This window comes from Glycine max, chromosome 17 (genome assembly GCF_000004515.6).
Source record: "Glycine max cultivar Williams 82 chromosome 17, Glycine_max_v4.0, whole genome shotgun sequence".
NCBI classification, from domain to species: Eukaryota; Viridiplantae; Streptophyta; class Magnoliopsida; order Fabales; family Fabaceae; genus Glycine; species Glycine max.
The window spans coordinates 12282613-12309198 of NC_038253.2; the positions used below are offsets into that span (position 1 = coordinate 12282613).

General features: G+C 28.8%; 1 protein-coding gene and 1 non-coding gene across 6 annotated transcripts; one reads left to right on the top strand and one right to left on the bottom strand.

The window, feature by feature from the left end:
- Positions 1 to 1236: 1236 nt before the first annotated feature.
- Positions 1237 to 1308, top strand: TRNAW-CCA (transfer RNA tryptophan (anticodon CCA)). The gene has a single exon. It is a non-coding gene; the product is annotated as a tRNA-Trp (tRNA).
- A 928-nt stretch (positions 1309 to 2236) lies between these two features.
- LOC100782714 (serine/threonine-protein kinase SAPK3-like) lies at positions 2237 to 6251 on the bottom strand. 5 transcript variants are annotated; one of them, NM_001370565.1, is made up of 10 exons: positions 6091 to 6251; positions 5682 to 5821; positions 4756 to 4830; positions 3985 to 4086; positions 3806 to 3859; positions 3640 to 3732; positions 3417 to 3509; positions 3129 to 3233; positions 2936 to 3034; positions 2237 to 2709 (listed from the first exon to the last, which is right to left on the bottom strand). In NM_001370565.1, the coding sequence occupies exons 2-10, from the start codon at positions 5802 to 5804 to the stop codon at positions 2443 to 2445; spliced, it is 1011 nt and encodes a 336-aa protein (NP_001357494.1). In that variant the 5' UTR covers positions 5805 to 5821; positions 6091 to 6251; the 3' UTR covers positions 2237 to 2442. The 5 variants fall into 5 exon arrangements, with proteins under 5 accessions (NP_001357494.1, XP_006600860.1, XP_006600863.1 ...); XM_006600797.4 differs by having other exon boundaries at positions 2260 to 2709; positions 5682 to 5824; positions 6091 to 6244; XM_006600800.3 differs by having other exon boundaries at positions 2260 to 2709; positions 6005 to 6156.
- Between the last annotated feature and the right edge of the window lie 20335 nt (positions 6252 to 26586).

A 26586-nucleotide genomic window follows, 5' to 3' on the forward strand; every position in this document is an offset into this window, starting at 1 on the left:
AATAAATAATATTTTTTATAAAATTATTTATTAGTTTTATAGGTAAAGTTAAAATTATTTTTTATTTCAAACTATAAAAAAAGAAATACATGTAATATAATTTTTCAAGTTTTAAAAGATTTTTTCCTCGCAAACACAATAACAATCAAACAACACTCACAATAATAGTCTCACAATAATAAATAAAAAAAAAAACAAACACATCAAATACAATAATAACAAAAGTCATCATATTTTATAGGAATTATATATAACATATTTATGTTTATAATATAATGTTAATAACTAGATTTATAAATTGATAAATAAAACTTATAACAATACACAAAACATAATTAGCCTAAATCATAACAATTGATGGAAAATTATATAAAAATAAAATTTATTAATATATATATATATATATATATATATATATATATATATATATATATATATATATATATATATCTTTGAGTTAGATTACAATCGGTGACAATATGTATTATTAAAAAATTAGTATTTTCAGTATTAAAAAGATTAATATATTATCAGTGGAATTAATTATCAGATTTATTAAAAAATATATTATTTTATTTTAACTAGAAGTAATATATATTATTAACTAATATATATTATTATATACTAACTAGTATATTATTTAATTTTATTTTTACTATAAGTAGTATATTATTATCAATTGTTATTATATATATTATTAATAATTTTTTTAAAATTAAATATTTTATAAACTATTTAGAGAAGTTTGAAGGAAGGGTTTTTAAGTCTCTGGCTGCAGGCTGTGCATCTGTCCCTGATTATAAGCACACAACAAAATAAGTTGCTTTATTTTTTTAAAAGTACGTGCTTGATTTAGAAAATACATAAAATAGCATTTGCAAATGAAAAATAAAAATTAAATGACTATAAACTTAGTATATCAAATCAAAAATATATAATTAATAGAATTTCTCTAATGCTAAATGAAAAAATTATTGACTATTAATATTCACTTCGTCGAACTACAGGGCTAAAATATTGATTTCATGTATACTTTATTCATTTGTGTTCATTCACCCCAAAAAAAAAAAAATCATTTGTGTTCGTTTTCCAAATTAACAAGTTGCTTAGAACGTTTTATAAAGATGGATTCAGATCGAATTGATCAACGAGTGTTGAAAAAAATGAAACGGTTCGCGCAGTTGACTGGGTATTTTAATATTTATTATACTAAATATAATGATTATTGTCAAATTCGGATCCGTGGCGCAATGGTAGCGCGTCTGACTCCAGATCAGAAGGTTGCGTGTTCGATTCACGTCGGGTTCAATTTCCTAATTTTGTTTTATATTTTTTCTAAAATATGTCAGCAGTCCACAAAAGTCAACTTAGTGCAGGTTCAAAAATTCCTAAACTTAGTGCAAAAAGAAGTGAAAATCTGAATTTTTATATAAAATGGCTTTTCCTTAAATACAGAAAGTGAACTTGAGTAGTTCGTGAATAAGCATATAACCAAATAAACTCTATATATATTCGTTGGATTTAATTTTAATATATTGTTAACTTAAAGATTTTATACTTAACATAAGAATCATTTATAATTAAATGATAATATAAAAAAATTATAATAGCAATTTAATTCAATTAAATTCATATTCAAAAGGACAAATTATCATGCACTAAGCATAATAATGTTGGGCACGAGGAAATATATTTGGAAAAAATTCTAAGTTTCAATTATTAACAAGTCCAAAATATTAATTATAGGTTGGTTACAAACCAACTATCATGCACTAAGCATAGGAATGTTGGGTGTGAGGAAATATACATGAAAAAAATTCAAGTCCCAACTAATGACAAGCCCAAAATAGTACTTACAGGTGAGTTACAAACCTTATCTCATAAATTAATTTTATTGGATTGAGTTAGACCCAAACCAATATTTTTAAATAATATAAAAATTATCCTAAATCAATTAATGGAACACCTACTATATTATTCATGTACAAAGCCTAATAGTATTAGGTGTGAAAGAATGTATATGAAAAAGTTCAAAGTTCTACATTGATCAATGATAAGAACAAAATAATTGTTAAGAATAATGTTTATAAGCTCAAGTCCCACGTAATAAAATGAAGTGTAAGTCCTTCAAATAAAATGAAGTGTAAGAATGATTTAATAATTATTCTCAAAAAGTATTTGTGTGAAAATATCAAATACTCTTTTTATACAAAGTATTAAAATTTGGAATAGCTAGTAAACTAGGAACAACACCAATGATTTACTGAAACTGAAATAGCAGCCTTTTCTTAATATTATTCATTTAAATAAACACAAAATCCTATTTCAAGCCTGGTATAACAAGTATCTTTAGAACACCAGTGTTGCACACTGTGATAGATGTTAATAATGCTGACTATGTCTTATAGACAATCTAGCCATATCAACTAATCAAGTTCTCGATCACACTTGTTCATAGTCACCACTAACATCAATTTCCTCATCATCCTCAATATCTAATGATCCAGTGCCAGCTTGTCCACCTTCTCCAGCTTTGGATCCTTGTCCTGGTATCCTTGCCGCTTGAATTATCCTCATGATTTCCTCCACCTTCTGGTTTGGTTGGTCTTTGGTTGTTTCCTCGAATCCTTTTCTTTCAGCTTCGATGATCTCTTTAGGCATATTCTTCAGAAACCAAGGATACTGTTTTATCTCTGGGATGGTGATCCTCTTCAACAAGGATCAGAAATAGTTAGTTTGGAAAATGGGGAGATTCTCATTATACAAGAACTAAATCAACGTGAGTTGCTTTGAAACAAATCCATATTGTTTCCATTTAATGTGAGATATGTGTATATCTAAGGTTCATTACAATGAAATTTTGTAATTCTAATAGTACAGGTTGTATGACTATAGTGCATGTAATGTATGATTTTGTAGAATTGAAGATACATACCTTGGCAGGATCAGCAACAAAGATGCGAGAGAGAAGATTCCTACAGTCAGAAGAAACACGAACATAGTCGGGTATGGAGTACTGAATACCGATTATTCTCTACAAACCAGAGAATCAGAGTTTAAGTTTCCTTCTATAGAAAGAAGATTAATCATAAAGAAACTTTGAAGGTAAACGACTAACAAGAGCTCACCCCAATAGTCTTTCTGAAATTTCTAGGATCTTCTGGATCTTCAAATGGGTATGCACCAACTAACATGACATAAAGAGTCACTCCACAGGACCAAACATCTGAAATCTACAAAAAAATAAAAAAAAAACCAATTTGTGTAAGAAATTGAGCATTTGGGATCATATGATGAACTCTTAATGGAAGTGGGAATGAGTTCCAATTGTCAAACCATGGCTGCCAATTGCCATAGATTGTGGTTTGACATGATATTCATGACCCTCAGGGAAATAACAGAGAAACTCTCAATACCTTTCCATCATACTCCTTTCGCGACAGAACCTCCGGAGCAATGTATGCAGGAGTTCCAACTGTTGATTTAGGTTGAGAGTGCAGTAGAGCAGACTGCAATTACATGTTAAATTAAATAGGACAGTCAACAAAAATTATATGAAACATATGTGAGGACTGGATATAATGTAAGGTATATGATATATCTCCAAAAAGGCTCATTTAGGTGGTGAATGCTACTAACCTTGGAATAACCAAAGTCACAAATTTTAAGCCGAGGAGATGGATTTCCATCCAAGAGAGTGTTTTCCAATTTTAGATCTCTATGACAAATTTCCTGAAATCAGAAACATAACATGATATAAGACATGGGCTTGTAATGAAGAACACAATGAATTATGAGAGCATACCATTGAATGACAGTAGCTAACCCCAGATATTAGCTGCTGGAAGAAATATCTTGCCTGCAATATAGGGAATTCGTTCACTTGGTGATTTCAAAATTCAATACAAATACCTTATTTCTGTATACGGATTATTTGAAAGGAAAAATAATAGATCAACCACACTATAGATTCTACAACCTCACCTCATCTTCGCTAAATCGACCAGCAGTACAAATCCTCTCAAAAAGTTCACCACCTGAAGCATACTCCAAGACGATAGCTAAATGTGTAGGGGTCAGTAACACCTGTGGAAAAGATATCTCATTCAGCATTTTTGCTGTATGTAAATGTAACCTCTAAAAGCTCTGAATCTGAATAGAACAAATCATTGTCATGCTTGAGCCTGACTAACAGGAGTAAAATTTGATCCTAGCCCTTGCAAAAGGATAGATAAAAAATCAGAGCATTAAAAGAAGGGAATTATACTAATTGAGCATTTTTGTTCCTTTCTAAAGGTACGAGTTTAACGAGATAAGATTTGGTTGTTGACTTTTTGTTAGTTTCCCTTGAAGGTATTGGCCAAAATGATTTCTGCAGATATTTTCGAATCGGTGATCTTGGATTGCAAGATTTGCTGAAGAAATAATGCCGGAAAATATGTCACATAAATTTTTGTGAATTATGTAAGCAGCAACTGTCTCACTGCAAATGATTATGTCCTCCTTACTTTTAGTAATAATGCAACACACCACTTAACTTGATGCACATTATGTCAAAATGAAAACTCATTGCAAAGGGATTTACAAATTACACCATCAACTATTTTATGAGACAAGTTAGATTCGAAGCAGAGTTTAACATAAGAGCTACATGCACAAAAATAAAGCAGATAACCATACGCCTAACTCAAAAAGCCCCCAATTCCTCTTCAAAAATAGTAAGGAGCAGTTTGAGAAAGAAAAACAAGCTCTTACCTCTTTAAACCTGATTATATTTGGATGCCTTAAAGATCGGTGGTTAATTATCTCCCTCTGAACATTCTCATCAATCTGATACCACAAACATAGCTCACAAAGAAACACACAGATCAGAAAGATTTTGGACAAAACTATTTCAAAAGAAAACCTGTGCCAGCCCTTTAAGCTTAATAATACCCTTCTGGCTGAGAATGAGGTAAGTTACTTAATCTTGATAGAGAGAACAACAAAAATAGTTCTATATTTTATGAATTCAGAGGCTAAAATTCATCATTCATGAGCTTTAGGAACAAAATGTTATCCAGATTCAAAGGATAGTCAAAATTTCGATAAGAGTGGCAAAAGACATCATGAGCACTATAGCATTCAATTTTTTTTTACTTGAAATTAAAAAGAAGAAACAAACAAATGGGTGTTCTAGTTGCACGCAAGGAACACAAAGTGCCCTTTGAAGACTCGATATGTTGCTACTTAATGATTGTAGAATTTCCTTTGAGATGATACAGAACAAGACTTTCATGGAAACAACCAACTAATGGAATATAGCATAAATTTAGAGAGTTGACTAGTTGAGAAATATAAGGAGGAAGGAAAAAAAAAAGCTCCAAAATCCATCCATTGCGATTGTACTTTAACTACTTTGATTTCATATTGATGTTATGAAACATTGAACATTGAATTTAAGATTTTGAAAGTACACAAAGCTGAAAGGAGAAAAAAAAAAGCATGGCCCAGAGGTATCTATCATATCATAAATATGCAGAAGAAGGCACAAGGCTGCTCATTTTCCAAATTCAGATCGCTCAAAAAAACAAAACAATCAATGCAAAGAAAATATCTGAACCAACAACAGCATTTAGTCAGTAGTAGGCAATTGAATTTGGCACAGGCCACTGAAACAATTTTGGCCTAAAAAAGTTTACCTTTTTGCCCCTCTCTATGTATTTGACCGCAACAAGCTCTCCAGTTTTCTTGTCTTTTGCCAACCTTGCCACACCAAAATTCCCAGCACCAAGCTCCTTCAATGGCTCATACCGTTCTTCCATGTCAACCCTCCAAAAAGCTACTACACCAACCTCTCAAAGAGTTAATGACAGAGAAGAGGGGATCCCAATAAGTAAACCCAACTTATACTATATAAATAGATAGATATTAAAGGAATAAAATTTAAGGGGGCCAAGTTAATTTAATTTAATTTAATATAAAGTGGCATACGCAAGCCAAGGAAAAATTCAAAGAAACGAACATAATCAATCATGAGCGAATAAAAGGAGACCCGTTGGACAAGGAAAAGTAGTGTTGTTCTGAGAGCTGCAGAGTTCAGTTGCTCACCTTCTTTCTTTCTTTCTCCTAGAGAATTACTACCTCATCAAAAGGTGTAATGTATTTTTTTATACATGTCCAAAAGTGAAGAACGGAATATGAACATTTTTAAAACAGTAGTGAAGTGACATATGGTGTATAAGAACCGCTTATGAGAAGGGAAGAGAGAGAGGAAAAGAAAAAGGAAGGTGGTAAGTGTGCGGTTATGCAAGGTTGTTAAAGAAGTATTAACTTTCTTATTATTTAAATATTTAATTATCTAATTTATCAAAATTTTAAAAAAATAATTAATTTAATTGATAGGGATAAATTTTTGGTAAATTTATATATTTTTTTAAAAATATCATTGTCATTATTTTTTTCTTTTTTTAGTCCAAAAATAATTAATAGATGAGATAATATAAATTTTATCTTATATAAAAGAACAAACAAGTTAAGTTTCTTTTTTTAATCACATTTTTTCTCATCTACGATGTTAAAACATTGCTTAAGAAAACTAAATTCAGTTTTATTCCATCAACAATTCATTTATTTTTTTAAGCAATTTTTTATTAAATTAAAATTTATCAAAAATTTATTATATTTTTATGATCTTAACCTTCCAATTCATCAAGAAAAAAAATCCATAATAGATCTAGAATTTATCTGAAAAATACGTTAAGTTTGATAAAAAAAAATATTAGTTTGGTCAAAGATTAAAATTCAAATAATATATGAAAAATTTAACCTTTATTTGAGGATATTAATCACCTGTGTAATTATTTTTCACTTCTCTTAATAAATTTTAATTAAGAAAGTAATATTAGAAAGTATGTTACATGGATAATGATAGATTGATAGCACTCCTCAAAGTTGTTATTTCCGAGTACTAACGCGGCTCCTATTTTATCATATGAGGATCTGCTGTGTAAAATGGAATGGCCAAGTTTAGATTGTCTTCCTCTTCACCTTTGCGTGCGTGTCTTTGACTTTGCGGCTGATTTTATTTCTTTGATGAGTTTGCCGCATATGATAAGGGGCGTTTGATTTGTCTGTTTTTTATTTTTATTTTCTTTGAAAATAGAAAATAATGATAGATATAATTAATTTATTAAATTATTGTATTTTTATCTCTAAATTAAATTTAATATTTTTTATAAATATTAATAATGAAATATAATCTTATATTATAGTTTAAATTGTTCATTGTAATTTAAAAATATAATTTATATATCCAAATATAATTATTTATTATAAATTTAATTATAATATAATTTAGGAACAAAAATATTTTAGGTTGAGTTGAGTTTGGTCAAGTTTAAGATCCAATCCAATAAAACATAAATGGATTTATTGTTTTTTGTTTATCAACTCCATCTTCATTTAGTTAGTTTGGGTTAGATAGGTGAGCCAATTAACTAACATAATATATTTATATAATTAAAAAATAAAAAAAATGCCTAATTAGTTCAACTCATTAAAAATAAAGGCATTCAAATATGCAAAAGCTAACTAAATAATAATCATGCACAATTAAACCACAATCAAAATGATAGTGTACATTGTGCAAAATGTTTGGAATGACTCGCAAATAAACCACTTTAACTCAATCACAATTAGAAATCAATCATGTTATCAAAGGCTTTAAAGTATGTCTAAATTAAAATACAAGTCCAATTGTACAAACACATCCTAATATTCTAGGATTTTAGATTGGGTTACATGAATTAAACAACAAAGATGAAAATGATATCTGACTAGGTGGATTGAGGTTATGTTCTAGGATTTTAGATTGGGTTACATGAATTAAACAACAAAGATGAAAATGATATCTGATTAGGTGGACTGGAGTTATGCACACAACATACTAATACAATTAGAATAATTGTGTATATTGAGTTGGATTAGGTTGGGTTAATCAAGTTTAAAACTTAACCTGACACCCAACGCAATAATTGGTTCACTCAAAATAAACCCAAACTAGCCTGATGATGTAATCTAACTCATTGAAATATAATTAGATTGATCAAGTAGTTTGCAGTTCAATTGTGATTTGCTTAGGTCCTCAATATTTTATATTAAAACATTTATTTTTATGATAAAAATAAATATTTATCTTATTTATATCAAAATTAATATAGAGAGAGAGATTAAGAGATATGAGAAATCAAGTTACTCTAAACCTTTGTTTGCACAGGAATATATATATATATATAAAGTTAAGTGTTAGGTAAACGAGACAAAAAATGTGAGATTCACTAGTTATTTTTACTTTATTCCTCACTTATCTTCATTTATTTAATTATTTTTTTCATTTCTCTAAAATCAAACACCTTTATTTTTGCTCTAGTACTCACCTATTTCATCACTCTAATTCTCAAAAAATGTGACCACATATTTCTCCAAAAAATATTTGTGGCAGTAACACGCCAGCACCAAAAGTTAACACATGCTATATGCTTTACATTGATGGGGGTGTTAAAGCGAAATATCTCCTCCTTGACAAAGTCCTTTGAAATTTTTGTCTAATTGCTCCTCCTTAATTCTCGCAATCCATCATTGAAAAATCTACAAAACATATTAGAAACAACTTCATTTAATATATTTTCCCAATACAAAAACAATTTATATTAAATGGAAAAAGTATGAAGGCATAATAATCAATTACCCGTGTTCAGCTTGAGACCAGGCCCCTGCTTTGCATTGCACTTGACCATTATGGTAAGTTCATGAGGTTGCGTCAGATTGACATGCGTGCATATCCAAATTGTTGTCTTCATCATTATGATGAGCTTCATGAGGTTGTTGATTGAGCAATATGCAAAACATATTAGAAACAACTTCATTCAATATATTTTCCCAATACAAAACAATTTTGTTTAAATGAAAAACAAAATATAAAGACATAATAATCAATTACACGTGTTCAGCTTAAGACCAGGCCCCTGGTTTTGCATTGCACTTGACCATTACGTTGAGCTTCTTGAGATTGCGCCTGATTGACATGCATATCCATATTGGATGGCACAAGTTGCATTATACTTTGCTATTTGACTAGCATATCCATATTGTTGAGATTGGCTTGATCATTGTGATGGACTTTTTTCATACAAGCTAGAATCATGATCCTCTTTAAGAAGCAAGGAGTCATCCTACTGTTCAGCAAAGTTCATCCAATACCTCACTTGAACTTCCAGCTTCAAGAATTATGTTTCTCTAGTTACCTTCATCACCAAGATTGGCATTAGCCCTAACCCCAAAGTTTCTTTGGTTACCTTCCTGATATAAAGAATTTGAGTTTCTTTAATTAGAAGAAGGAGGAGCAATGACAATGCTTCGGTTCCCTTCATGAACCACAAGATTTGGGTTTTTTTATCAGTGGAAGAAAGAGAAATGATGATGCTTCTTTGGTTACCTTCATGACACACAAGATTTGGGTTTGTTTGATTAGCGGAATGAGCAATGATGTTATTACTTTCATGGCCCACAAAATTTGGGTTTGTTTGATTACCAAAAGAAGATTATATGATGATGTTTCTTTGGTTACCTTCGTGACCCACAAAATTTGGGTTTATTTGATTAGTGGAAAGGTTCATTTCAGTGTCAATGGGATCAACTTCATCCACAACCTCCTTCAACGCCTTCAGTAATTGAAGTTCCACAACCTTGAAGCATTTTTTATGACTTTGACTTCTTCTCTAAATCGCTTGAGCTCATTGTTGAGGTTGGCCATCGATGTTCTTTCAAAACTCTAGCACGCCCTCTCTTTCTCTTTTTGTGCTGCAATTCTACTACTAGTATTAAATGTAGCCTTCAGTTAATACTAGAGAATAGAGATCATACTTAAAACATTTTTTTAAATGAAAAACTAAAACGAATAGTTTTTTAAAAAGAATTATAAAATATTCTTAACCCTTTCTTCTTTTTTTAGATTTCAAGGAAAGAAATTACAACTCTAATAAGCACATCATCAGAAATAATTAGCCTAAATATGGGGGGAACGTTCTCAACGTAAACAAGTGATAAAGGGCAGATAAAATTAAGAATATAAGAGATTCAAATATACAAAATTAGGGCAAGCAAAATATACATATTTAAAATATTTATGTGTATTTTTAAAAAAATGAGAGGGTGCAATTGTTAAGCTATTCTGGTTCGGACAAAGTCCTTCAAAAATTTTGTCCAATTGTTCCTCCTTAATTCTAACAACCCAGTAATCGAAGTCCCACAACCTTTATGCATCTTTTGATGACATTGACTTCTTCTCTCAGCCGCTTGACCTCATTGTTGAGGTTGACCATTGATGTTCTTTTAAAACTTTAACACGCTCTCTCTTTCTCTCCCTGTGCTGCAATTCTACTATCAGTATTAAATGTAACCTTCAGTCAATAGTACAGATCATACTTAAAACATTTTTGTAAATGAAAAATATAATGAATAGTTTTTTTTTTAAAAAAAAACAAATTAATTCAATAATATATTTATGGCACAGGAGATTTATTAGAAACTAGTATTTTAATTTAATTTTTACATTGCATTAAATAAATATTTGTTTTAAATAACTAAAATTTATAATAAATAAATATTTTGAAATATATAAATAATATTATAACTAAAAGTTGTGACAAAATAAATATTTTAAAATATAAATTATATTATAACACAATGTTATAATTAATTATTGATATTTTCTAAAATTAAAATTAAAAATAACAATATTGAAAGTGATAGATTAAAAAGATAAAAGGTTGACAAAAAAGTTCTTAAAAATACTCTTGTAAAAGAAAAGCAACTAAAATCGCCTTTATTAAAAAAAAACAATAGTTAAAAATGTTTTCATTCAAAGAAATTAGACAAAAATATTTTTTTATGTTTTCAATTATATTCAATTTAATCTTTTATTTTTTTTAAGTTTAATTTAGTTCTTTATATTTTTAAGGTGAGTCAAAATAGTCATTTCAAAATGTTATTATTTCGAAAAGAACATTTTAATTCATTTTAAAAACAAAAAAAAAATATTAGACTTTTTAATAAAAACATAAATGTATTTTAGTCATCCTAATTCTAATTTATATAAAGATATGTTATTTGAATTTTTAGTAAAAAAATAAAGTAGACTACAAGAAAAAGACAGACAGTGACTCTGACATTACAGCATAAGTGATGAAAGGAGAGGAGATGCCAAGGTGACACGCGGAGGATCATTCTCGATACTGTGTGCGTGGGACCCATTTGACGTGACATGATTATGATAGGTTGCATGAACCTGTCCCATTAATTCTGTCGAGAATATATATAGAATTCATAAACCAGAAAATTGTGCTGTAAACTTCTGGCCCCACCAACTAATATCTAATCATCTACTGCTAAATTGTGCTGTCCAAATGGCAGAACATGTTCGGTCTTGTGTTCTGTGTTACTTGTGTTTTGTAATTTGTAGCATAATAACTAATAAGACCGTGAGAGTAGCAAGTAAATATTTAATCAGCCAGGAATAAATATTTAAATTAAAATTGTGGGTTAAAAGGTGTGGGATTTATATTAATTCATTATTTTACCTCCATCAAACTAATATCATTTTAATCAGCCCAGGAATTGTAACTTAATGTTTTTAAGAATTAGTTAACGAAAAAAAAAGTTTTAAGAATTATGTCCTTGGAGAAAAAATATGTTGAAATCTTTAAATTTTTCTTTTAATCATCATTTTCAGAGACGGATATAAGGGGGCCAGCGGCTCCCATCTCCCTCAAATTGCTTTAATTATCCACTAGCCAAATACAAGCTGGTGTTTATGTGTTTATATTTTTATTGTATTATATCTTATATAAATTAAAAGAAAAAAAATATAGACATTATCGTATATTTATTTTATTGTTGGAAAAATAACTTTTATATTTCTTTAAAAAAACATATTTCATGTTTTTTGGAATAAAAATAAAATTAAAGGAAGTAGTGAGATAGTTTAGGATTTTAAAAATAAAATGATAAAAATATTTAAGTAATGTTGATTTATTTAAGAAAAAGCTAAAAAAAATAGTTGAATAGTTTGAAATCTTAAATTTAAAAAAGATATTGTTCATTCAAAATAACAATAGTTAGTTTATGATTTCGATGCTTAAAAGAGCTATAACTGTATAAATAAAAGAATGAAGAGCGGTTAATGAATAGTTACAATATTAAGTGGTTCTAGTTTTAGTTGAGGCAGATAGAATATTAAAATAAATATGTAAACTAAAATTTGTTCAAAATTTTGTATTCTTCATTTGTACATGACTTATTTTATTTTAGTTTAATAATAAAAAGGTTGTTGAGTGTGTTTTTCAAAAATAAAATGGTCTATAAAAAGAGAGATAAAAAATTATTTTTATAGATGTAATAATATTTTTTTGAAAAAAATATCATTAATAATAAATATACTACTTCGAGTATAAATAATTTATATTAGTTAGTACATAATAATATATAGCAATTAATAATATATGTTACTTCAAATAAAATAAAATATATTAGTTAATACATTAATACATGATATCATTTGATTATATATTAATCTTTTTAATAATATATATTGCTACTAATTATAATCTATCCATATATATATATATATATATATATATATATATATATATATATATATATATATATATATATAATTAATAGATCTAATAAGAATGATATTTTTATATGATTTTTTATTGATTATTATTACGAAAGTTAATTATGTTTTATGTATTATAAGTCTCATTTAGCTATTTATATATCTAATTATTAAAATCATATTATAAACATATTTATATATAATTCTTATAAAATTTGATGGCTTTAAATTAATTATAATTATATTTGAAGTGTTTGCTTTTTTTATGGTCAGATTAGTATTGTGAGTCCTATTTAAATGTAAATGTGTTTGTGAGACAAAATATCTTTCAAAACTTAAAAAAAAAATATACAAGTTATAAAAAAAGTATATTTTCTTTTGTATCATTTGAAATAAAAATCAATTTTAATTTTACGTGTAAAACTAATAAATAATTTTATACAAATTATTATTTATTAAATATTTATTTGCTAATATATATATATATATATATATATATATATATATAATTAAAATATAAAGAAAAAAATCATCCCCTTTGATGATTTTTGGGATCCGTCTTATTGATACAAAATATTTATCAATTTTTTTAATAGATATAATTTTTTTATAATTTATATTGCAATTTAAGTCCTCTAAAAAAAAGAATAAAACAACTTTATCATAATTACATTATTGGAGATACTCTGTACTAACACATATGGTTGAGTGGAAATTTACAACAATACCATAAAAAGAACTAGCAATAAAACCAAGCGTCAATTTTTCAAATAATATGATTTGATTCATATTTGTAAACCAATCAATACCAACTATGTACAAAAAAAAAAAAAAAAAAAACTACCAACTTATATTAATTTGAGGAAGACAAGGATGAAAATATAGATTAGACAAATTAGTAATAATTTTCAAACAAAAAATAAACAGCAACATGAGAATGAATTTTCTTACATATGTTTTAATTGGTTGAGTAAGATGGATAGTAAACCTTGTTGTATTATGCTAAATTCTTATGGATAAAATAAAATATCATAGATTATATTACAATTTTATATTTATTATTAAAATAGGTGAAACATATTTACTTACTATAAAAAAATGAGATAAACATAAAATTTATACCATATTGAGATTAAGTAGATAAACACGAAAGGATATATCCCTAAAAGAGATGTATTAATCTTTACAAAAACTAAGTAGTTTCTTAATATTTTTCCATTTTTAATTTATACTTTCTTTATTTCATTTATGTTTTAGCAATTTTATTTTTTTTATATTTGATTAACATTTTACAATTTTAATTTTTTTTTCTAATTTTGTACTTAGCAATTGATGTTTAACTTTATTTAAAAACAAAAATTAATTAATTCGAGATATAAAAGATAAAATAAAAAATAAATTAACAATTTTCACAGAAATTAAAATATTAAGTATCTTTTATAACTTTTATACCATGGTCTTAAAGGATAAATAAAACAAAGAGTAATATGTTTTAGGTACTCTAATAGTAGTATAGTACAAACAGTCTAATTTTTATACCATGTTCATAAATTTTTTAGGTTTTTTTTTATCATATCATCAATTATATTAATCACAAGAGAGAAAAATATGTTAGATAAAAATAGGAAAAATAGAAAGAGAGAGAGAGAAGAAATAAGACGGATTTTTGGACATTCAAGAGAAATATAAATAATAAAATTGGGAAGAAAAAATATTAAAATCTCCCCTCACTTTATTTGGCTTACTATTGAAAGAGATGAAAAAATTGATTAATTTGAACATTCACATTCTAACTTACACACACTATTCGCCTCTCACAATTTCAGTTCCCCTTCTTAGTGTAATTTTTTATTTGAGATATACCAACTTTTAATTTCTTTCCCTCTTATTATATCGCTATCCAAAAAACCTCAATCTTAAACATCTATTTTTGTTTTCTCTTCTTCTTCTCAATTTCCACGTTATTTTTTCATTGTCACACAATGCATGCGTGTAGAGAAAAATTAAAATTTTCAGGACTATTTTTCTAAAACAAAATGTAAAAAGTAGTTAAATTTTTTAGTTGTTAAAATCCTTATTTTTTTGCACTATTGATGTTTATTAACTTTAAATTTAATGCTCCATCTAGTGACATTTTAATTGTAATCGAAGGATATTATTAAAAAACATTATCCGTTATCGCTTGCATGTTACTCAAGTTCATCGGTGATGACATAAATTAATTTCTTTTATTTTGATTATTAAAAAAAGTCATGTATTATTGGTTTTATTCATTTTATCACTTTAAACTTGGGTCTTGGTCAAGATAATGCAGCGTTTGGGAAGGAGGATTATGAAGGTAACGTGGCAAAAGAAGAGAAATAATGTTTGGAGGAATCACCGTTAGCAATATTCCATTGATTGCACGGTCCACATCAATCAAAAAATTATATAAGTGTTAGCTTTCAGCTCCAACTAGATGAACCGTCGATTCAGAATCGCTTTCAATTCAAAGGTCATTTAATTATCTTTACCTTTTTCTTGTTCTTATTTTTAAAAGAAAAAACCAACAACCCTAACTAACAGGCTAGCAATATGCAGATTTGTGAGGCACATGAAGTTGAATTTTTTTAATAAAAAGAAATGCACCAACTTTTTCCATTTTGTTTTAGGAAAATAGTCCTGAAAATTTTGTTGTGATTCCATCCCCTTCTTGTTTTCTTTTTCTTTTGAGTTTGACTTGCTTTGATTTAGATGCTCATTCTTTTGATGGGGTTTATGGGAGGGGAATTGGGAAAGGGGAAAAACAAAATACAATGTGGGTTTTATGCTGTTGTTTTGTTTTCTCTCTCTCTCTCTCTCTTTTTTTTTGTTCCTTTTCGAACAATTGGGCTTGTGGGTTTTCTTTCTTGCTTTCGTTTTTCTTTTGTGCGAATTTTGTTGTGTACTCAGCATTTTCTTATACATTCAACACTTTTTTGTTTTTTTTTTTAAATTACTCTCCGCTAATCAATGGAATCGTAATTTGTAAGAGGCTTTTCATGTTATTAACATAACGTATCAGCTAAGTTAATAGACTAATTATGTTATAAAATAATTAATGTCATTATATATAACACTAAAATTTTTAATACACATGTAAATTTATATAATAAATTTTCTGATAATTAATTTTTATCTAATAATTAATTTGTTTATATATATATATATATATATATATATATATATATATATATATATATTGTTATGAAACCTATAATTTTTATTTAAAATTTGTATATGTAAAAAATACATTATTAGATCAAAATTAATTGTCACAAAATTTATTAGTTTTACTACATAATAATTTTGTGGTTTTGATCTTATTACAATTAATTTTGATCTAATATTGTATTTTTTACATATATAAATTTTAAATAAAAATCATTGGTTTCATAAAAATTTATATATGTAAACAAATTAATTATTAGATCAAAATTAATTGTCAGAAAATTTATTATGTAAATTTGCATGTGTATTAAATATACATTAAAAAATTTAGTGTTATATATAGTAACATTAATTATTGTATAATATAATTGATCTATTAATTCAGTTGGTTAGAGTGTCGTTATCCGTATACGGATTATATCTTATAGATTAAGAATCCATTTATTAGCCGGTAATCTAAAAAAACAAAAAAAAGTATTAAGTGTATGAGAGAAATACTGGGTGTACAAAGAAATTCTCTTGTTTTTGTCGATTATGTTGGCTTAGGAATTACATTCCTGCATTGAAATTGAAATTAGAATAGCATTGCTTTCTTTTCTTCATTGATCTACTTTGCTTTGAAATTGAAACTTGCTTAATATACATGAATGTGTCCTGTTAGATAAATAATTAGGAAATAATAAACAACAAATATAACACTAAAATAAGTTCAAATACATACAAAGTTTATAACAATCAATTAATACAAAACATAAAATTTAATAAAAGAGTTTAGATTAAAGCGTCTTATGTCTTATTCTTAAAGAGAAAATGTTCCCAGATAAAATAAATTAATATAAATACACTTCTCTTTAACATGTGGATTCAATCGAATGCAACGGAATAACTCTAAACAAAAGAACATCATATTTCAAAACATAATTATAGTAATATAATTTTATAAAAAGAGGAAATAAACAAATAATATTTTTTATAAGTATTATTTTCATCTCATCCTATTGCTCATGGAATATATATATATATATATATATATATATATATATATATATATATTAAAAAAAATTAAAAAAAAAATATTTTCCAACATATCCTTATTGCCTTATTTGAACTGAAGCAATGGTTTCCTTCAAAACATTACTTTAGAGAAAAGTCACGACGGTTGCAGGTCCTAAGCAAAAGCCGAAACCTATGTGCATTGAGTTTTGTGGGATGATTTGCTTAAAGATGAAAGAGGTGTTATGTGCAATGCTACAGTTTTGGCTTGGATTGGTTCTCTTCGGTTCTGAAAACCATGAACCCGAAACTTGAACCAATCAAGTTGGAGTTGATTACACTAAAACTCAAACCATTAAACTCGACACCAGTGAAGGAATAAGATTGATTTGGTGGTTAAGAAAATAAAAAATAAAAAAAATTATGAATTTGATTTTTTCTACCATCAAACTTAACAATTAACATTTCCTCATATAAAATAAAATAAAAACTCGGTTGGGTGACTTTTGGATTGCTCGGGTTGGTAGGTTAACCCATACTCACTTGCACCTTTCTTTAGAACTCAAGTTGAGTTTTACTATTTTGAGTGAAAATTAATTAATGTTCTTAAATCTTATGTCCTCATGCACCTATTTACTCTATGTTTCCACTTCTAGAATCGTTCAAAGAGAAACTTGGGTTTGAAGAAAATTTGATCTTGTATAATAGAGTTTTCGTTTAAATGCGACTTGCGGGTACATGAGGAGTACACACCTTTTGTTCGATAAAATACCTCAATAAAGAAACATACTAACACACAAAACCAGTTTCGCTCGCGTGAGAAGGCGAAGACAGAAACTCTAACTGGACAATCTTGCACAAGATCGACGACACCACTGGGTACAAATAAATTTATTCTATTTTTTTATAGAACAAATGATTCTATACTTGAGCACTTAGCACCACTTTGAAAGTTACAAATAATTTGTACACCTAGCATATATCTATTTCTTTGTTTTCTACTTGGACCTTGTTGCCCGTGTTAACTATAATACCCACAAATATAGAACTAAAAACACAACATAAAGCAATATTCTAACTATAACTCAATTTATTATAAAAATATATATACATAACTCAATTTCCTTTATTTTTTTTTTTGCAAAAACACAAAATAAGCATCTCAAACTATTTTGTGATTCCGTTTCGGGTCTCCTAAACAAGAAAATTTCTCCCCGTAAGCGTCTCCTAAACACCTCGATTGGTCCTAGCATACTAATCTCGTGGAGAAGATGTAATTATGATAAGGGGTTCTTTGCTTCTAAATTTAAACATGCATTTATCTTAACTTTTCTTAGAATCAAGTGTTTTAGACTTGCATTCTATTTATTTCTATTTTCTTTTTGTAGTATTGAGTAATGACATGTGAAAAGAATAAAATGAAAGTCGCAACATTTGAATTGCAATTGCAATTATTATTTGACCTCTAGCTAGCATCCATTTGCTTTACTTAGTCAAGATTTAATTATTTTCAAGAAAGCAAGCTACCACCGTACGTAGAGTAGATGATCTGAATTAAATGTTCACGTGCATTGTAGTTTTCTCTTGTAGCCTTTGCAGGAACAATTGATTTGCAAGACTTCTTGCATCTTTTTAGTGAACGGGATAAAATATAATTTTAAATTTTGTAATAATAATTGTAATTGAACTTAAACAATTTTTTTAAATAACTTTTAGTACAATATAAATATAAACACAAACATAGAAAACATCATTGATCATTTAATAAAAATTTAATGAACTTTACATAGCATTGCATTGTACAGTTTTCTCATTTAATAATTACAAGGATAATTTTTATTCAATAAATAAATATTTCTTACACATTTCAATAAAAAAATAAAATTTAAATGTTAAAAAAGATATATTTAATTAATTAACCTACTTATCGTGATATATAATGTATAATAATAAAAAGAATCTTTTTGTTTTTTTTGCCTACAGTAGAAAATAAAGAAACACAACAGGAACTAATTTCCAAGTTATCTAGATAAGATGCACCAACTCCAATCTCTACATAATTCTCGAAAGGTTATATTTTTAAAGACAATTTAGACGAAACTTGTATACGAACTAGTCTTATTCAAAAGGTGACATCTATTTCAACCAAATACAAAATTATACTTGATTGGATAATTTGAGAAAGACAAAAACTTAATATAAACATTTATCTGCCGATAAAAAAAAAAAATATATATATATATATATATATATATATATATATATATATATATATATATATACACACGTTATTCTTAAACAGTAAATGAATAATTTCAATTTCGAATAATATAAAAGAAAATTATTTCTCTCTATATATAGAGAGAGAAATTGTTTCATTTTTAAAATAAATAAATTACAATATTAGAATAAATAATGTAACATATGATATTACTTATATTTTATAATTCACTTTTAAGCAAAAAGACTTGTAAAAAACTAAAAATTAACTTTCACGCTTTTTTTTTACACAAAACTTTCACGCTAATTGCGAGAGTTGGTATATTTTTGTTTGTTTGTTGAAATACAAAGGTACAGATTTACAATAAAACTAAAAACGTGTAGGATAACTCAAGTTAACTGGTAACCGTTAATCAGTTCTTGAACCATTATAAACAAAATCAGGTGCAAACTCCGAATACCTGAAAACAATTTTGGCGTAAGGGAAGAGAGTTCCCTAGTTGATTAGCTTTGCGCAACTCATTCATCCAAACAATTGTTGATTTTTCATAAAAATAGTATAATTTGGGTCCTCTCTTTTTAGAAAAAATATATATTTGATTTTCATAGTTTATAAAAATTATAATTTCATTATTACAAAAAAATGATTCTATATCACTTCTAAGATATTTTTAACAATGATTTTGAACCATTTTTATAAATAACGTCGTAAAAAGTTTTAACTCTTTACGACGATTTTTAAAAAATGATCTTAGAAAAATTACACTTTGTTAAACAGTTATTTTTTTTTAAACCGTTTTAAGATGTATTTTAAGGAAGCTACTATTAGAGCTCCTTGAATTGCTCTCATCCTAAACCAACCAAGTCAATATATTAATGTCAATTCTCTCTCCCTCTATATTTGCAAGTTCATTTCGGTGGGATCCACCCACTTAATCGTAGTACATGACAAAATCAAATACATAAAACAAAATTAAATCAATCAAAACTTCAAAACATCAAAACTTTTCCTTAGTATATATAGGTTTACCAATAATATATCAAAAAAATTTCATCAGTATCAATCAAAACATTAACATAAACTGAAAATTCAAAGAAAAGTTATTATATTGATTTCAGTAATACCATAATCCCATAGATATTATGATAATGATAATGATCATCCAAAGATTAAAAGGGATCATCATGCCACAATTATAGGCAAGTTGTAAAGGTTTTACTATTGTCCTTATGGATCATCCAGAGATGTTTTGTTATTATACTTTCTGAGTAATTATATAAGAATATTTTATCATTTCCAAAATCCTCCGATCTTTGGGAAACAGCTGCAACCTGTTGTTCATATCTTGAAAAATCTGGTGGCACACCCAAGTCTTATATATGGTCATATGGATAATATTTAAACAAGGATAAAAGATTACCTTGAGTACCCTCAATTCAAGTATTGTGATCTCTCGACCATTCATGTAAACCTCGGTGTTTCCATTACTAGCATCGAGGCTAAGTTTCCCAATGAAATTCAAGTTTGAACTTATGATTCTGTCAGGTTTCTTCCCCTTCCTATTAAATGAACAAGTACAAAAGTTAAATCCTATCATATGCTAATAACCAATCGGTCATTCAATGCCAGCAACATGTAAACCAAAAGGAAGCTAGTGCTAAGTCATACCTCACTACTAAAAAAAGTATTTTTTACATCGCACTTTCTACTACGGTGTAAAAAAGCCATTTTAAAAAATCAAGCGGTGGCATTTTCGTAAATATAATTACCTATACAAAAACGGTGTTTCAATAACCCGTCTTTGAATGGGAATTTCAAAGAAACAAAGACGTGTCTGGTTGACACCGTCTTTGAAGCATGCTGGAGACAACAACGGGGTTAGCGTAAAACCCGTCTTTAATTTTGAACTATATAATAGACTTTCCCTTCTCATTGTGACTCCTCACTACTCGGCGCCATACCCTCACTGCATAGCGTCTGCCTTCTTTTCTTCATACCCTCCCACTTTGCGAGCTGACCATACCCTGAGTGTACCCTGCATTACCTAGCTTCCACTGGTCGACCCACCATACCCTCACACTTGTAGACCCACCGTTCCTCTGCCATCCTTTCTCGAAGCTTCACCCTTTTCTCTGTTTGACGAAATTCCCAACCTTTCTCCACCACTCTGTCCAATAACTTCCATTCCCTCCTTCACCCATCTCCCAACAAGGTAACCGCACTTCGAAAACGCGATCAAAATTTGATTTTTTGGCATTTTTTGTAATGGGGGGTTTTCTAGGGTTTTAGGGTTTATTGAAAACTCTACAGTTTTGGCATTTTTATGCCATCTATGAGTTTAGTTTATCCTGTTATGATTTTTTTTCTATGAATTATTCTGTCAATTTTAGAATTTCTCCACTTTCCCCTTACTATTCTGTGTTGAGCAAACCAAAGAATCAGGTTCTATTTCGGAATCTCAGCCTCAACTTTGATTGATTAAAAATAAAGATTAAAAGTTTGTTAATGAACTGTGTTTTCTGATTCAGATATGGAGATTGAGAAAATGCAGAGATGGAGAATGTCATCGATAGGACAAGACGTGAAGCAGAGAATTCGAAAAAATTTGCTATAAAGGTCTGAGTTTTGGCCTTTGAGTAATTCTTAATTTGTGATTCAGCCCTGTTGCCCATGTCATGGCTGTTCAGTTTCTATACAGCAATAGCCAAAGCTAATATAGTGTCTTTTCTCAGTGTCATTTTTGTGGTTGTGTTTCTAATGTGTATGCCTACTTTAATTTGCAGAGGTATGAGGGAAAGTTTGCAGAGGGAAAATTTAATTTGTTTGTTGAAACGGTCAATATAAAAAGTGTAGGAGCAGATGTCAAGGTATGGACTCTATTATTCATTTTTTTTGCCTGTATAATTTGTGAGCAACAACTGTTAAGTTGTGTACATAGTAGGGAGAAAGGTTACCTGTATTATTTGTTAGCAGTTTGACTAATTTCTAATATATATTCAGACAAGTGAGTTTTAAAAATATTCAGCAATCTTGTGCAATCTTGTTTAGGTTTGTACTTGTTTAGAAACTTTGATTCCTTTGTATAATTTGTGAGCAACAACTGTTAAAATTTTCAGCAAAAATATTCAGGTTTGTACTTGTTTAAAAACTTTGATTCCTCTGTAATCTTGTGCAATCTTGTTCTTTTTTAAAAACTCAATCATGAATAGTAATTACTTTCTGTACTAGGTTGTATGGGAGAAGTTTATTCTAGAAAGGTCGTAAGCCCGTAATAGTAGTAGTGGTAGTAATCTGTCCTCTGAAATAATTGATGCTTCACTAAGTTTGACTCTTTGCAGTCAAATAAAAAACATACGATGAATCCAGGCTTCTGACATTTGTGAAAGATGTGTTTGTCTGAAATTTGAATCTTTGTTTCTGTCATTGCAGTTCAGTGCATCTTTTCTCGGGAGTATTGCCGAGTATGTTGATCCAGGGTTGCCATTCATATCTCTCAGTAAAGGCCTACAGTTGAATACTCTGAGGATGATGACTCAAATTATTCCTCAAGCACTACGGAATCCTCGCTAGCCTTTTGTTGCACTATCAAGGCCTTCTTTTGCTCTGGAATTGATGGATAAGCTACCCATAGGTGATAATGATTTTGCTACTTGCGCGTGTGGTTTTTGTTCCATTAAATATATCTATGATGAAAGTTAGTCAATTTTGTCTTTTGGTTCCATTTTCTAATAACAGGAGTTGAAATAGCAGGTGCACTCAAGAACGTGCTTGCAATAGCAGCTGGGATAGTAGAAGGTATGAATCTTGGTAACAACTCAATGGCTGCTCTTGTCTCACAAGGTTGTTCAGAGATATGGTGGCTTCCTTGCAATGCTAGACACTGTTAAATCAATTGTTAGAATTCTTTGCAATGCTAGACATTGTCCCCTTCCTTTTTTCTATTTTGAGTAATCATTCCATTGAGGACTAAATCAGTTTCCTCTTGAATGGTTGTCTACTATCAACAATCTGACTAATTGTAGGTGCTATGTTGTATGCAACATCTAATTTGCAGAATGCATAGAATATTCATATAATGACTAACACAATATGAAGAATAGAGTTCTGATGCTTTATAGCTATTTCATTGGTTGGAGGTCTTGGTTTTGATGATGTTGTATGTTTATTTTACTTTAATACATAATAGTAGACACCCTCTATTGGTGCACACATGCACATTCACTATCTGTTAGTGGCTCCATTTAACATCTGATAACAGCTGGGATAGCATTGTTGATCAGCTTGTTCGTGCTATTTCAACTATGTCATCTGATAATCAACGGCAGCTGCTGGAAAATACAGTGGTTTGTGGTGACACTTCTTCTATGGTAGGTAAATTTTAATCTTCAGTAGTTCTGGTGAGTTTAGGATAAGCCTGACAAGATGGGGATTATCTCACAAGAGTTAGATTTCTTACCTAAGCCAATGTTGTTGCTATGAGTAAATTCTGACAAGCTAATGTTGCTTCTCATTGCAGGTTTTGAAGAGAGATTTCAGAAGGAATCTAGCTTAAGTTCATCTGCTTCTCGTTGAAGATAGATAATTTTTATCACTCATTGTCAGTTTGCATAATAGTCATCTGCATATTATCCATTTGCTGCTGTTTTTCCCCCCTAGTTGTTGCCAGCTGCCTATGTTAATTAACATTGATGCAGGTACGTCCAATTAATCTATGTGCTTTAATTCACCTGTCTATCATATTTTGGTGCTAGAGGCAAATTGCCTTGCCTCCACGCTCAAAGTCTTAAATCTCACTTAATTTTACCTAATACATGACTTTGGGTTTGATTTGAATAAATCTTTTTTTCCTTCTCTAATTTCTTTTTAAACAACTACTAGGAAAAACAGAAAAAAAACACACAGTTTTTGCGTAGTTTGTTCTAGAACATTTAATCATCATAATTTTTAATTTAAAAAATAATGGAGTAGGTTGTCTATAATTTCGTCTTATATAGCTCAACAAAAAGATCTGCAACCAATCAACATAAAATATAAAAAAATACGTGAACAAGTATAAATATGTGTATCTTCAATTTACTAGTATAATTTAAAGAACATTATGACATGGACATGTTATGAAAAAATTGATCTGCAGACATGCTAAAATTTAAAATACACACATTAAGGATAAACTTAAAAATAATCTTCTCCTAATATATTATGCATATGCCATCGTCTACCCCACTCTCTATAGTGCATTTAAATCGACTAGAGCGAGAAAACAATTAGCTTTGAAAGAGAGAATAAGCAATTAATATACTACTATATATGAGAATTCCATCTTTCTGTCTAACATCATTGTGACAAAAGAAGCCCTTAGTCTTTCATCCACATGCATTGTAGATAGCCACTCATATATATATTGATGTTCAATTAATTATGAAAATTTCTGAAGCATTTGCCTGCCTAGAAAGAGAAGGGTTGAAATTATGGAAAAGGTCTTGTGCTTCAAGCACCCCTCAGCTGGAATAGTTATAATTTGTGGAGTTAAAGTGGGTTGTCTTTGCATGAAAAGGCCGGCCCGGGATATTATCCATCCAAAAGTTAGTAATCTTTTCCATTTCATTGATTGATATATCATTATCTTTTTCATTTCACTTTTGGGTTTAAAATTGAATGATGAGACAAAGTCATTATGTTGGTTAATTTATATATAAATAGGCACCGATGTATGAATATGTCTAGAAAATAAAGCTTTCTACATTGGTTGTAAAAGGACCGATGTAGAACATGTGATAAACAAAGTTGTTTATATGCAGGCAGCGATGTAGAAATCATAACTTTCTACATCGGTCATAAAAGGACCGTCATAGAACACGTCATAAAAGAAGTCGTGTCTACAACACCACCGATGTAGAAAATCACGTGTTTCTAAGACGGTTCTTTTACGACCGTCGTAGAAATCTGCCCTCTACAACGACACTCGTTTCAAAGACGGGCGTCCACCGTCTTTGAAATATGTTTTCCAACGATGTAAAATGGGATTTTTCTAGTAGTGCCTGCTCCTTAAATTGTTCTTCATTTTCTTCGAAACTAGAAAGAGCAACAACTTCGACCTGGTCATTTGTAGCCAAGTGCAAATAATTATTATAAAGTCCAATACAATTCTACTATGTTTAAGTGAACATTAATAAGTTAAGTGATTCAAAAAGGAATGATGATCTTACAATGAAAAATTCACTTAATGGGGTTTCTTTTTAAGCATCTGGTCTAGGAATAGAGTCCCATATCTGCCAAGTAAAAAGTAGAGAATAAAGTTCAACAAAAAAATTGGATACCTATTTGATAACATCATATAAAAGTGAAATAGTTGCTTTACCTTCTGAATATCTTTGCGCCAAACAGGCTCTAAATTTTCAAGCAGTGTTTATGAATGGAAAAGGTTGATCACATCATAGTAAATGAAGATATATAAACAATACAAAAATGAAACACAAAAATATTTAGAATTATCAAAACAAGCAGCAACATTTTGCTTTCACACCTTTGTCTTATCACGTATGACAAACAATATTGTTGTTTTGCATCGACTAAACAATCTCTTCATGACCTGAAAGCAAATACAAGCATGCAATTAGATAAATACCAACTTTTTAGATTGGAAACTTTTAACATTACTAACAAAAAATAAATAAATAAATAAACATTACTCGTAATATGTACTGTGTTCCACTGGGGCTACAAACACATACAAGGATGTGCATTGCCAAGATATGATATAAATAAAATAAAAATGCAAAAGGCAACAAACTCTAGACCATGACCACGATGATAAAGGACAATTAAGGTGGGGAAAAACCACCTTTCCACGTTCTCTTCCATCAGTACCCTCCAAATCCATCACAAGTGTACAAGGCTCTATGCCAACACATCTAGCCATTCAAATTCCTTTGGTTGTTTGAGACCTGAAAACAAGCACATCCTATCAGGTTCACCTTGCTAATTGTGATAGCTAGATTGAACTGTTGGAGTGAATATAAGGGGTTGTAAAAACATGCCTTCCCTTAAATGCATTCATCTCTATGAAGTTAGTGCAAAACAAACTATTTAAGAACATGCTCTTGCTTGTCTAAACCAAAGAAAAAAGTCAACAAGTTAAGCATCCCTTCATAGAAATAAAATGAATAATAAGATAAAATTTTCAAAGGGAGGAATTAATAAATTCATTAGAAATCACTAGTATATATAGGTAATTGAGCTATGAAGCACCGACACGGACACCGGACACAACACAGACACGGACACGTGGACACCTAAAATGTTGAAAATGTAGGACACAGACACGGCTATATATATAATTAAATAAAATAAAATTACATAAAATTAAATATAAGCGATATGCATAAAAGATCTAAATTGAAAATCAAGATTTATATATTCATCATCATCTCAAAAGAACTTTTCCTATGATAATGAGTCACAAAAAATACTAAGAGGCCTCATTATACAATTTGTACGCTTTGTTTTTTTACAAAAAAAATTATAA

What these genes read in the sequence shown, in the direction of transcription:
- LOC100782714 (NM_001370565.1), bottom strand. Translation starts at nt 5,804, where the DNA reads ATGGAAGAACGGTATGAGCCATTGAAGGAGCTTGGTGCTGGGAATTTT. An exon ending in GTCGATTTAGCGAAGATGAG is followed by an intron (nt 3,860 to 3,984) that starts GTGAGGTTGTAG and finishes CCTATATTGCAG; the next exon opens with GCAAGATATTTCTTCCAGCA. An exon ending in GTGACTTTGGTTATTCCAAG is followed by an intron (nt 3,510 to 3,639) that starts GTTAGTAGCATT and finishes ATGTAATTGCAG; the next exon opens with TCTGCTCTACTGCACTCTCA.